Here is a 14,791-nt window from a genome sequence, read left to right as displayed (position 1 = left end):
TATACTCTATTGTCTCTCCTCTAAGAACGAAAATTTAATATGCATATCATGACTTCTGTGGCTATTTTTCAAAAGTTTGGAGGCACGGAACTCGATGTTATAGAAAGACAAGACACAAAATAGAGAATCTGTACCAGTATTACCAGAATGTTTTACAGTCAATTTCCTAAGTTTGAATACAAAATGAAAACGAAAGTTTATTGATAAATAATAAGATAGGCAGCTGTCAGCTTTAAACCCATTTGACATATTACTTGACTAGCCAATAATGGAATACAATGATCTTTACTAGTAGATCTTAAAGTCCGTTTGCATCATTATTTCCAGAGAAGAAACTGAGGTGTAAAGACTGATGTGACTTGTCTGGAAGTCAAGAAGATAATCCAGGCCTCTTGCATCTCCTGTAATAAGCCACATGCTTGTTAAGAAGCTCCTATTTGCTTCTCACCTTGTATACTGTTTTTTGTAGGAATGAGGTATTGATTGTGCTTTTCAATTGTTTGGAGTGTACATTTGGTAACAATGCTGGCAGAGCTAGTTTGTCTTGAAATAGCCATATAATATACAATAATTACAATTGGCTCTTTAATACTGTTGTATATGAGAGGGGACTGGGTTGTCTCTGCTTTCTCCACTTAAATTTCTCTATCACTTTCCCTACAACATATCCCATTCTTTCCCCTTTCACTCTTCCTTCTCTGCTTGGTCTGTCACTCAGGTTTGCTGTTAAGGGCAGGGATTCACTGGGGGGGCCACTCTCTTTAGGCCACTGATTTGTTGAGTGGGGCTGCTAGGCCCTCTGTCACAAACCCCAGTGTCATCACTGACAGTGCCTCTTACTCCTTATCTTCCTTTCACTTCACAGAAAGCATTTGAATACATAATGTGAGGGGTTTTAGCTAGTTTTGGTTTGGTTTCTGTTACATTCCCATGACATATAATGTAACCCAAGGTGAATTTTAGCATTGAGCTATGGGTCCTTTCAGATTTTGGTGAAAGGAGAGATTTGGACTAACTGTAGTCACAGTCAGTGTCCTTGAACAACCCAGCTCATGTATACATAGACTGGTTAAAAATTCTCTACTCTGTCTATACGTTAGTATTATAATTTGTTCAGTATGTAGTGTGTGTGTAGGGAAAAGCTCTTCGTATGCAGTTTTTAATTTTGCTGTTCAAGATAGGTAGAGATGTCATATTCTGCCTCAGTAAATGTTAAATATCAATGCCTCTGATCTGAACCTGAGTAAAAAAGATACTGCCTCGTTGATTTACTGCCTTTAGTGAAACTGTGTTTGCTGGAGGAAAGGGCAGTGGAAGCATTTGGAGAACTGTTTTGAACTCTTGCTTTTGTAGGTTGCAAACTCCAAGTACAAACACCAGCTTTCCAGGCAACTTGGCTAACATTTTGTGGGTTTATTATCTTTAGGTTTTAGTGAACAGTTACTTTATATAAATTTTGTTTCTCATATACTTTCACATCTCTTCTGTAGGCCTACCTGACAGTATGTAAAGATGTCATAATGGTTGGCCTTGGCAATCTCACGTTTCAAGCACAGCTTTTAGATATGGCTCTTTCAGTTATACAAACAGGTACGGTATTTTGTACTAACATCAACATCTCCATATATACTTAGCTGACTTTTCTTATATTGGCAGAACCGTTTCTTTCAGGATTTTGGAGTCGGTTTCTCAAAAAACAGTGTCTACAGCGTACGCTAGCTAGTACCAGTAATATGGTCGAAAGTCACAGCAGCTTTTCAGAAAACTGAAAACAAGCAGAGAACCAACCCAGAACCATGCCACTGTTGATAACTACTGTTTCTTCCTTACTCTTAGATTCCAGTTATTGCTATATAATTCAGGATTCTTTATATATATGTATAAAGTGTTTTTACATATGTAAAGTTATATATGTATATCGAGAGAGATATATCAGTATAGCTTAGGAGACAACACTGTAGCACTATTTAAATGTAGCTCACATTTGGAAAGTTACGCCTAAGGTACAGACAGAATTAGAGCTCAATTCCTGAAGAAATCTACAATTTTAATCTCAATACGTCAAGAATTGGAAGGAACATTGGATTTATACTAAAAATATTGATTGAACTGTATGAAAATTTCAGCTAAGAATGCTCAGAAACTAAATATGTTGTAAATTATAGCTAATTATGGCATATAACGTGAGTTTCATTCTAAGCTTGTACCTGAAGAATATCTCATTACAATTTTTATATAATGATATTTATCTCCTTCTCTAGAGAGAGGTGGCTTTTGTGCTCCAGTGCTACTGTATGCACTGAAAGAAATTATTGAAGCTTCTTTAACTCAGAATACTGAGACAGATGAAGTGGCAAATCTTTTCCATGCTGTACAGACCGTCTTCCAGAAAATTTTAGAATGTGTGGCACGTAGACTCAAGAAACAGCCGGAAGAAGGGATTCAGGTATCATATTACACTTCAAATTGCTACCTAATGTGTAGATTAATCCATATTTTTTATGTAAATGTGTTAGACACTTTGAGGTTATTATTTGAGTCAACATCTGATTAAATTTTTAGTTCAATTTTCTAATTTTCCTTGTTACCAATGGGATTTTTTATCCGTTGTTGGATCATGACAGAAAAACTACTAAATTGGAGAACAATGCATGCAGTTACTGATCTCCTGAACTACCCTAGTTCTTGTAGGTTATTAATCTTATCTGCATTTAAATGAGCTTTCTCAATCCAGAGCAAAGAATGCAATTATATGTATTATGATCTTGAGATGGAGGAGAAATTCTCTTTATTTTATTTGTTTCTTTCAGTCTGAATTATATCAGCTTCAAAATATCTGAAAAGTCCTGAAGTTCTTCAAAACCTCCTATCTTCACACAGAAGTTAGCTTCTTGTATTTTATAGGAGAGACTAGATAGTAGTGGATGGATCACTCTGGAAAACTTGATGGCCTGCTTTGCAGGACTTCTGAAAAACATTTTGGTTCTTTTTTGTTATAAGCATTGTTTTGTTTGTTTCTCTCAAATTTATGAGTAGACTTCCCAAACATGTTGCTGATTCTCTCTTTGATCCCAAGTGACTGAAATACCTCAATAGCTTTCAAGGTGCGATCTGCACTTCTTCACGGAGAGGCTTGCTGAGATATTTCAATTATACTCAAGCAATCTGAAAAAACTGATCTGTTTTCCTTTGGTTTTAGTTGATTCACTCTATTCAAATGCCTCTTGGAGAATTCATACATGCAGTCCAGTGCTGGCATTCATCTTGTGCAGCAGTTCACCAAGGTGTCCTCTCTACTCTTCTGGCTGCAATAGTAGCAGAAGTAAATAATGTGCTGCAGAAGGTAAAGTTAATGCTGACTACTTTTTTTTTTTTTTCTCCCCCCATGGCTACTGCCTTACAAACATTATGTTGTACCATTAGAGCTATGTTTAGAAAGTGTGATCTTTGTACTGCAGATCAAGATTTTATGTGTGTTGGCATGGAACAAACAGGACATTTTATTTGCCATAATTTCATCTTACAATGCATCTCTCAGTTATGAATAGAGCTGTGTAAGAAGAGAGTTGCCCTGATACCTAGTTCACTATCTGACTCTGACAGAAAAATTTAGAAATTAGACAGTGTTAGAGATTAACAACGTGTTTTTTGAGATCTTTTCTCTATATGTATTTGTACTGTGTCTGGCTGGGAAGGAGTTAACTTTCTTCACAGTGGTCCCTGTGGTGCTGCAGTTTAAATTTGCGGCTAAAGCAGTGTTGAGGGCACACCAGTTAGTTTTGGCTGCTGCTGGACAGCGCTTGCAGAGTGTCAAGGCTTTCTCTCTTCACTTCACCTCCTTCTCTAAAAAACAGTAAGTGGACTGTGGGTGGGCAAGAAGTCCGAGAGACTGTTGACCCAAACTGACCAAAGATATATTCCATACCATGCGACATTGTACTCAGCAATAAAAGCCCAGAGAAAAGAGGAGAAAGAGAGGTTGTTCTAAACCCACCTCACTTCATCTCACCTAGCACTAGGGAACTTAAGAAGTGAACCACTGGTCTCTGAAAGGTTCCAGTTCCCTGTTCTTGGAACTGTCCCGTAAGGTTCTGTAATCCTCTTCCAAAGCAGGCTGTTGCCTTGCTTGGCACTGATCGCTTAGGCATTCCCTGCTTCGATACAGATCCATTTCTCATACCACATCTGTGTTTTGGTTCCTGTTTTTTGTCTATAGAGGATTTCCAAATATCTGATCTGAGTTTCTTTGGAATGTAAAGAAAGAAGCTCTGATACTGAAGTTATTGTACGTGCTAAAAGTTCACAGAACCATTACTATCCACAAAGAAGGGTAATATTCCCAATGCATATTCCTGATGCGTGTAGTGTTGTGAGCAAATATGGCTAGTAAGATTGGAAGCTTTGAGAACTAACAGAGAAACAGAGGTTCTTTAGAAGAGGCTGTGCTCTTACTGTAGTTGCTAGGTAAGTCAGAATAGAGCAATTAGCGGTTGCCAGAAGGTACTGAGTACAACAGAGCTGCTTCTAAGATTCTGCATTACAGAAGGAATTGGAACACCACCGGAGAGTTGCCTGCAAATTTTACTGTGTCAGCTGAGGGGCTGTGGGACAAGAGCGTGCTCTTCACAGATGCTGCAGGGTAAAAGTGTGTGGTCTTGGATGATGCTGCGACTGATGCTTGTAGGGTATGAATGTTCATTGCAGAAAGTCATCTGAGCTGGGGTTTGCCCTGCCCTGCCCCCGGGTTATTGTACTAGTAAGTTAAAATTCAGTTCTAACTCAATACTTGCCATGCTGTTCAGAACTTAATACCAAAAAGAGCTGACACAGAGAATCAGGAAGTGACTGTCGTCTAAGTTATTTTCAGAAATTGCGTATGCACATTTAAACTCGGAGCCCCAAAGGATACTCGTTTGTGTTTAGTACGCTGCGCCTTTAGAACTAGTGACCAACAGTGTAGTTAAATGAAACTTCTATTCAGAACTGTGGAGAACATTTGCCTTGATACATATACTGTTTATTTGTTTTAGTTTTAGACTTTCTACTGTAAAGTTGTTTTGTTTATTTGACACAGCACAATTGGATTAAGGCTATTCAAAGAGCACATGTAAATGTTTTGTCTAATTATTGAAGAATAGGTCTTGGTTAGTGTAATACTGAAATACAGATTTGCTTTGACATTTTCTGCATACATATATTTCTGGATCTACAATAGTTGTCGACTTTTTCTTTTTTAGGCTTCCAGTGAAGAAGGCTTAAATATACCAAAGACTGTTTCAGATCTTCCTCCTCTTTCAAGCAGTTTAATGGCTGTAATTGTGAAGTCAGTTAATGTTGTCAGGTAAATATTTCTGTATTAATTTGTCCAAGGTCGTCGCTAATGTAGAACAGTTTATATGTTGTCAATACAGTTTTAATTTCTAAATTCAAATAAATTTTGAGGAACTAGATGCTTACTAAATTTACCTGCACTACTTCATAATCCTTTCTCTTGACATATTGCTTGTACGTATTGACTGGGGAGGTTGATTCCATTTTTTTAACTGCTTCTAAGAGTGCTTCTTATTTACAACACTGTTCATCTAAATGAGTTCTTTAATCCTACAAATTGGCGTGCTTCTTTCATAAGACACTTATAAACATTAGTCCCCTCTATATTGAGGTATTTAGATGAGATAAAATGTTTATGCAGAAATAGCATCAATCCTTTAATTGAACATCTGCAATGAGGTGACAAGTGCACTATAGCTGTACTGAAGTCACAAAATTCAAAGTAAGTTTTAAAGTATCTGAGTCCTAAAAAGCCCTCAAAAGTAGGGTTAGGTAATTTTTTGAAGACATAAATTGGGTTTATTTATTTGCTATATTTAGTGGGTACCCTGAATATCTTCTGAAATTGTCACAAGTGAATTTCATTATCTGCCTTTGCTTAGTTTTTTCACATTCAATTTTTATTTACATGACTGTACACACGAGAGTTATTTTGAATGATGAAGAGGATGAAGAGGCTAATGTGTATTCCTTAGAAATCCTATCATTCTCCATGACTTATCACAACTAACTCCTATTCTTAACTTCCTGATCTGACAGATATTGGATATCTCTGTCTGCTGTCATGAGGTGCATCAGGTGGTTTTTTTTGTTGTCTTCTCAGTCCTTCTCTGGTTGTAGTTGAACTTGTAAAACAAAGGACTCCAGAGAGTCGAGCAACAGGCTTCCTAATCCAAATCTTGTTCTTCCGTGAGGCAGCAGCTGTCCATTAAGGCGCTCTTTTTTAGTGAAACACAATTTTACACACCTCTTTTCAAAAGAGAAGCAGAAATTCAGTTAATTCCTTTGAAACTTTTCCTTGCTTATTCTCGACAGAGAACACTGCTAGTTTGGACCAAATTGTTTCTGTGACTACTTTGATAAACATGTATCTATCTTCTAGTATTTATCTTTTTCACCCAAAGATGATCTAAGTCAGGAGATAATTTACATCAGGTTCCACTGGTGCTTCAGGACTGAGACTACTTTAAAGGCTGTTTTCTTTTATTCATCTGTATTAATAGGCCACAATCAGAGTCCAGTAGTAAATCATTCAATATCTCAGGAATCATCACCTTTCCATGCCAATGTGAAAGCCTTTGACATTACAGTATGTCGTGTGGGCTTCTGTTCTGTGAACACACAATCACCTTTCACCAGGTTCTGCAGTGTCTGTTATGTTTTCAGTTACTAATTAGTCAATCTCTAGCACAGAATTTCAGTCCCCATACCAGTGATAACACCCAGTGACTTGGCAATATCTGACCAATTGTGTGATTATCCTTTTGTAGGGAACTATCTGTATAGGACCCACTTACTTATCTCTTTACTTATGTATATTTGTAAATAGCTTATTGTTCTGTTCTATTTTATCTTTGCCTGCAGGCTTATGTGACCTTTGTTGATAAGGAGGTGGAGAAAGGCACCTACACTGAGTCTGCAGTGAGTCTTATTATAGGTTAATAAAGTTAACAGTGTTCCTTCAAGGAACTAAAGAGCGTACTTACAGACCTAAAAAGTGGCAACAAATAAAGTCAAAACTCTGATTGAAATACTGTCAGTTAACAATGTAAGGGCAATATGAAATGGAATTAATACTTGGGTCAGATTAGTGCACAATGATATAATAAAACTAATGCAGGTCATAAGTGACTTCATAATACTTATTTCGAACCTAAAGAAGTTTCATCTTTCTCAGATCTTTGAAACAATATTTGAGCTTCTACAAAGCTTACTTATGAAATCACTAGTGGAGGTTTGTTCTTTTCTTAACTACGTCCTTCATTTTGATATCTTAGCACAAGAAGAGCCTAAAGAACAATTAAAGTCAGAACTGGGTATCTATGGTGTTCAGTTTTGGTAACAGACAGTAATATTACCAAAGGTATTTTGAAATATTTTAGGGAAAGTCATTGTAACATCTACTGCTCTCAGTTTCCCCTGTAGTTCCTCACAGGGCATTTAGTTTTGTGCCCTGAGTAGTTTGAGGATTACAGATCTTGTCCATTTCCTGCTTTATCCTTCTTGTTCTTCTCTGGTTTTAAGATATGCTTCTGAGTTAAATTTTTTATTTTTACCATAAACACAATAATCACCAGTTAGTGGTTTCATTCTGTAGTATTGCCTTATTCCATATTGCAGTTTAGTTTGGTTGCTAGACCTCTTCCTTCACTCTCTTGCTTTATTTTTCATAACTTAATGTATGTCCCAAAACACCTCTAAATTTTGCTAGTAATGCTATCATTTCTTGTTAAAAGTGAGTCTTTTAAGATACATATAGAGTTAGTAATTAGCTCAGGCTTTACAATAAACAGTTGTTTTGATTCTGTTAGTCCATCCATACTTCCAATATCTAAAATGTAGTTTGAAAGTGTCTCGGGCCTATATTTAGTTATAAATGTTCTTCACTGTTTTGTAATTAGAAACCTGTCAATTTTCATTTTTGAGATAAGCATTTTAGACCAAAGCATTAATTAAATGCTCCCGTTTCTAATCAGGCTACAGGTAATAATAGTCTTAAGGTCATGAGTAGTTACTAACAAGCCATTGGAGTCATAGAATGTATTCTTTAAACTTCAGTAGCAATTTCAATACAAATTATGTGAGTTAAATTCTAGTAGAACCAGTGGGTGTTTTGTGGATTAACTTTCTCAAAATAGTCCACGAGCTCTTCGTTTCTCTTAACAGCTACTTATTCTGTGTACAAACGTTTTTATTTTCTTCCCAAGCAATTTACCATTCTGCTAACTCAGATATTCTTACAGTTCTAGAAGCAGCATGTGGCCTTCAATTACCCAATAACCACTGCTTCGTCCTGTATGGTTTCTTTGAAACTTGGGTGGCAGGGTACCATAATCACAAAGTTGTTGTGTTCAGTTCTATTTTGAAAGAAACATGATTTATAAAGTGGTTTTGTTTTATTTTTTTCTTAGGTCATTTTTAAACGAATTAATGGAATGCATTCTCTCTGAAGAAATTGAAGGGATTTTTAGTCTAACAGCTACTGTCTGCATTGTGATCATAATTAAAGGTCAGTTAAACCATTTTTGTCTTGTTTTTTTTTGTGTGCTATGTTTCGAAAGTGGAGTTCTTATACAATTCTTTTCCTCATCCTGTTAAGTTACTGTGTTTCTATAGGATTTAAGGTTATATAACTTGTTAATTATGTTGTTAGTCTTTGTTTTTTCAATCTTTGTGTACTGAGTTTAATAATATGACTCTGCTAACTCATAGGGTCCATCTCTATATTCTGCTTTGCTGAAATACACAGTAATTAATCCAGGACAGTGAAAATCTAATTTAATATCTAATCTTTTGTAAAAATAGTTCATGTATTAAAATATTCTATGAAACATACAGGTGCTTTTTTTGAAAAACCATTATTTTTGTCCAACTTTTCAACATAATCTTTTTTCAAATAGGTAAGCACAAAACTCCACTTCTAAAGGATATTGCACCTGCCATTCAAAGGAAGCTGGTAACATGCAAGGACGCTGCCGCAGAAGAGCCCAGCAGCACTGGAAGGTAGATGTGCTGTGGGAAATGAACACTCACCTCTCCTGTACCCTTCCTGCAATAATTGGCTGTGGTTTATATTTACATAATGCAGTTAGAATGGTTAAAATAGCGAGTAAAAAAATTATGAGGTATTGAGATCAGCACAGTCGTAAATTTCCTGCCCACACATTTTCTGTGATTGCAATCTTTACATATTTAGTTTGTTTTTTGCAATTAATTTGAATGTGTTACAACTTGATCTTGTATATTGCAGGATTCAGTTCTGAAATTCAGTTCTGTTAGCAGCAGGTGTAGAACAAAGCAAGTCGTCTGTTAAGAAATTTACTATTTCTTATTACTAGAAGATTTTTCTCCCACATTTTGGTATTAGGCATATGAATCCATACCTGTGCAGATGTTAAAAATTTAACTGAGTATAACAATGACTTTAAGACCTTTGCATGGTTGATTTTATTTCGCTCTTTTTTTGGGATTTCAGTTTCATATCTGGTTGACTTTTAGATCTTTTGCGCTATGTTTCTTGGAAGTGACTAGCTAAGATGTATTTGCAATTTTTTATTTCGCACCTGCCTAAGGTAGACAATAATGATAAATGCTTTAGCCTTAAGTGTCTCAAACTTGCTTGAGTCTAAACATTTTCTAACATTTGATTTCTACCTGGTTATTGAACTGCCCATGGAATTAGAAAACATGCAAAGTAGACATTAAAAGCACAAACATAGAACATGAAGAAAACAAACTAGTGGAATTTAAATAATGATGTAACACATTTTCAAGTACATCAGAAACTAACTTGTCGTTCAGTGGATGTCCTGATTGGCAGGATTGGTAACTGAAAAGGGTAGTCACTCTGCAAGACAGGCAAATTATTTCTTTACATAAGCTTCTTTCCTGTTTCTCCTACCCTTGCAGAACAGAAAAGATAACTCCTTTTGCATGAATTATTTCCTTGTCACGATACTGAACAAGATGAAATAGGCATAACTGGATAAAGAACCAAACTGGTTGTGGACATTCCCCCAAAAATACTGAGAGAAGTTAGTAATGCTCCACAGTGGCCAGAACATGCAGAGGCCCTTGCAGTCTTTTAGTTCTTCAAACTGATGATCCTTACTGTTCAGTCAAACAATGGATGTAGAGCAGGCAGACTTTAAATTCAAACCAAACCAAAACCCCTTCATTTTACTCAACGGTTTCTTGCATGGCCCTTCAGGCCTAAGCACACTTTCATAGCATGCTCTTCTAGTGGATCAGAGCCAAAAGGTATTAGGTAACTCCTTAAGAGATGTATAATCTTAAGAACTGGACTAGAAAGCTTTATGATTTATACAAGCCATGTCAGTTATGTACCATCAAAATGGAAGTTCTTTTGAAAAAAAGGGGCAAAAAATCTAAACCAGTGCATCCTTTACTTCCATTTCCTGTCTGATGTAAGTAAATAGAAAGCAGAAATTTTGCTGTCAAGACTTCGAGTGGTTTCTACAGAAAAATGTGCTCATGTAATATAAAATTGATAAAGAACAAAAAAAAACTTATAAAAAAAAAAAATATTTACCTAGTTGGGCTTCTAAAACTCTGTCAGAGTTACTGTGCTTCCTGGGTAGATTGTTTTAATTAGTTACTCAGCTGCGAACAAATTTCTTTTGTTTAGAAGCAAAATCAAACAAAAATGTACCAAAACCAAATTTTTCCTTTTCATGAAATAATTTAACATTGGGTTGCCAAGTGTTCCACTGGAATATTTATAAAAATAGTAATAATGATCTGGAAAAGAAACATGAGCAGCAGAGAATTGATTGTTACGCACTTCTTTTAATCAAGACAGTAGAAAAAGCTGAGAAATTAAAGCAAATCTTAACATGATTAAATAAATAGGCATGTTAAAATGAATAATTGCTACCACTCGAGTGCAGTGCTGACTATAAATTTCAGTAAGAACACAGATAATTGCTTTATGAATCTATATGATCATCTCTGCCCAGTGAACAGGGACAAATCAACCTAGAAGCTGGGGCAGAGGAAGAGCACAAGGTGCTACACAGTGTTTGAATTTCATGATCTATGAATGGCTACATTTGTATAGTACAAAACCAAGAGATAGTTGCAGATAAAATTGAAAGATTTGGAATATGAACATGATGATGGGAAGTATTTTTAACGAGAATCAGAATTGCAATATGATAACAAAGCACAGCTTTGCAGAATTTGAGAGGATTCATATGTGTACAGGTATGTTGGGGTTTTTTTCTCTCCAGAAGGGTAAAAGAATTCATGCTGAAAAGAGGTTAGGAGGCAGTTCTTCAATGATTGGGTTTTCCCTGACTAATTTGCAGTGTGTTTGCACTTTCTCAGACAGACATGATGTTGGACCAGGCTGTCCTCTAGTGCCTTCTGACATGCCATTTGTAGTGCTCTGATACTAATGTGCTAATGTCTAACTAAAATGTGACTATGCATGGTCTGAAATGTGCCCTGTGATTTGTAAACTATTTTATCATCCTACTCTGCTTACCAGCCCCCGAAATTATAGTTACTGTATGCTGCAAGCCAGGTCTCTGATTATTACTTCAAGCACAATCTTACCACACACAGTGCTGCTGTGTGCTAAAAGGTATTACTGTTTTTTTAACTGACCTTTAATAGTATTATTACTTTTTGCTTCTGAATGCATTATCTCACAGTAGCTCCTTGAGGGATTATTTTATTTAATACCCAGGTACGCCAGGAAATAGTGACATTTTTTAATTTCCCAAGAGACTTGGCATTCTGTGCCGGCATCTTAAATATAGACTTAGAAGTAATCTGTTACATATTAGCAAAGAAAGAAAAAAGTAAAAATGCAGTCTGGTGTGGTAATTAAAGTGCTGCCCTTAAAGAAGGAATTGTTGCACTAATTCAAAAGCAAAACTTTTCATTGTAATTTAGTCTTCCCACTTCAGCTGAGTTAGCAGTTTACGATGGCCCTGTGGGTCTATTATTTTTAAAATGCTGCTCAGTGCACTTAAAAATTCTGGACAACATATTGTATATTGAGAGAATTTCCTCAAGAGTAATGGCACACACATTAGCTTAGTTTATAAAATGAAAATATTTATGCCTAGCAAAAAAAAGCAAATAAAGCTGTCAGTGCAGTGATTTGGAGGCTAGAGAAAAATGTTCGATGCGCTATAATAACAAATGTGCTATAGAATAATACCTTTTTCTTGGTATTTTGTATTTACTTTAATTAGCATTTTAATATATGGGTATTAGAATTTAAATTTAGCTAATGGCTGTGCTGAAAGATATTTCTGATTTAGCTAGCTTCTCAAACTCTTTATTGCACTCTCAATGCATCTGTAATTAATGATTCTTGTACTGTTTTGTAACATAACTTTGTGCATGATTTGTCTGCCACATATTTAAAAGTTCTCTAGGAAGGCACCCAGTAAACCTGACTGCAATTTGTCTGTCTGGGGAGGCGTACCGTCACTCTCAATGACAGCTTGATGTCCAGCATGCTGCTAGTAGATAACAAAATAATATTTACAAAGTAGCATTGTGTCTAAACCCACAGCATTTAACTAATTACACTAATTTTATAGTACTTCATTATACTAGCTTATTTTGCCAGTTGAGTTCTGTCATGGCTTAAAGGCCATGAGCATTATAAAGAAGAGCCTGCGACACACCTGTGGCAGACTGAATTCAGGGATTCCAACATCCAATATACTACCATGAAAATGTGTAGTTGCCTCTTGTGTTTCAGGTCTCAGTGTCTCATGATGGATGCCCTAACTTGTCATGATTAATGACTGACTAACCTTGCTTGTTTCAGGCATCAGTGTAGGAGTATAATAATAAAAATATGGAGAAAAATGCTTGAGAAATACAGGTGACAGAATCTGTGACAAAAATAACATGAAGGATAAAGTTTAGAGCAGTTAACAGTGAAATAATGTTTTGACAGAAGATGAAAATGCCCATTTTGCTCTTTAGAGCAGTGTTAGGAGCAGTTGCGTGAGAATGCAACCACAAAAGCTAGGTGAGTGACTGTGTCAGGGAATGCGAGAGAGTAAAAAGGGCCTGCCAAAGGGAAATTTCAGAGCTGACCTTTGAGATTGTTTAGGGAGTAATGCGAGACAAAAGAGAGTCAGAAAGGGACTCAGATGGGTGTATATGCAGCTGCTAATAAGGATAAGAAAGGAAAAAAAAATTGCCAGAGGTGAGGAAAAGAATTATGAAGACTGAGGGAGAAAGGAAGAAATTAATGGAATGAAAAATGGCCTTAGTATGAATTAGTGGTAAAGGATTTCACTATTTGTGTTTGAAAAAAGAGTAAAAATTCTGTGAAGAAAACGTGTGGGTGCTTTAAATAGATGATAAAATATTAGAAAATGTGCTTGAATTGACATAGTAATTTAAATTGGCTTGCTGTAGATTACACTAGAGCTAGAGATGATCAGCAGAAATTGGAAAAGTTGAAAGAAAAAAAAAAACCAGCTATTTCTAAAGTAATTTGTAAAGGCATATTTAATACTTAAACTAATATGGAATAACTTGTCGAAGAAATCGTGCAGTAGCTATACTTTAAGAATCAAATAGTTGACAATTGATTTAGCATATCTGATCCTGTTTTGCATTGTTTTATGCCGTTTCAGAATCCTGTATGAATCATCTCTGAGAATTTTGGATGAATTTTTGAATCCTTGACCACGCAGAAGCTTTTATCATGAAAATTAAAGGAAGGAAGATGTATTATTTTTTAAAAAAAATTATCTTGTAAACTTATTAATAGTTAAAGTTTGTGTTTTTATATTCTGTACATTTAAAGCAGACAAAATGTATAAAAGTGTGTATATAAATCATGTAATAGTAAAGATTTTTCAAACAGCTGTAAAGAGGTCATTCTGTATAAATGTCTTATTGGGGGAGAGGATGTAAAATGAGTATATTTGTTCTTATAAAACAAATCAAAATTGTATCTCATGTACTTCAAGATTGAGGTAGCACATAACCTCAGTCCCTGAGAAGACTATCGAGCATATTCCTAGAGGTTATGGAAATGAATTTCAGTTCAAGACATGTGAAGGACAAAACAGTGATTGAGAATAACCATCATGAATTCACCAGGTTTAAAGTCCACCTAGCCAACCTGATTTCCCTCCCTTTTGTGGAATAAGAGAGAGCAGAGAATGTCATCTTTCCTGTCCTTAGCAAAGACTTCTACATGAGCTTATATAGTATCCTTATAGCCAAACTGGAGAGAGGTGGACTGGATGGGTGGACTTAGAAGTTGGGGGGGAAACTGTCTGGACCATCAGACTTGAAGAGTAATGATGCTACAAAGTCAGATTGAAAGCCAGTTACTAGCCACATTCCTCCGGGCATCTACTGTTGCCAGTACTATTTAACATTCTTGTGCAAGATTGGGCAATGGGATGAAATGCAACTTCAGTCTGTTGGCAGGTAACACCAACTTGGAGCAATGGTTGATAAACCAAGGAGTAGGGTGTCCCATTCAGTGGGATCCTGACAAGCTGGACTTGAGGATCAACAAATCTCATGAAGTTCAACAAAGACACAGGCTCTTCTACCTGTAATGGAGTAAACCCTGTACACCAGCATAGGCAAGTGCAGAAGGGTGATTTTACTGCTGTCTTCACCTACCTGGATGAGGATTAAGAAAAGACTTTTCTCAGAGGTACACATGAAGAGAGTATGAGGCAACAGAGGCAACTTGCAGCAAGAGAAATTCTTGTTG

General features: G+C 36.1%; 1 protein-coding gene across 2 annotated transcripts in view; it reads left to right on the top strand.

Annotated features, from left to right (window-relative positions):
• The window catches only part of NCAPG2 (non-SMC condensin II complex subunit G2), a 53,945-nt gene extending 40,205 nt beyond the window's left edge, over positions 1-13,740 (top strand). For both annotated transcript variants that reach the window (XM_009990594.2, XM_086614683.1), the window contains exons 21-27: positions 1,491-1,590; positions 2,262-2,446; positions 3,200-3,343; positions 5,238-5,341; positions 8,463-8,560; positions 8,952-9,054; positions 13,689-13,740. In XM_009990594.2, the coding sequence (XP_009988896.2) occupies positions 1,491-1,590; positions 2,262-2,446; positions 3,200-3,343; positions 5,238-5,341; positions 8,463-8,560; positions 8,952-9,054; positions 13,689-13,740 (786 nt within the window). The remainder of the gene's footprint in view (positions 1-1,490; positions 1,591-2,261; positions 2,447-3,199; positions 3,344-5,237; positions 5,342-8,462; positions 8,561-8,951; positions 9,055-13,688) is intronic.
• The last annotated feature ends 1,051 nt before the right edge of the window (positions 13,741-14,791 follow it).

The sequence above is a fragment of the Tauraco erythrolophus genome, chromosome 7 (genome assembly GCF_009769465.1).
Source record: "Tauraco erythrolophus isolate bTauEry1 chromosome 7, bTauEry1.pri, whole genome shotgun sequence".
Taxonomy (NCBI): Eukaryota; Metazoa; Chordata; class Aves; order Musophagiformes; family Musophagidae; genus Tauraco; species Tauraco erythrolophus.
This window is presented reverse-complemented; position numbering and strand designations above follow the sequence as displayed.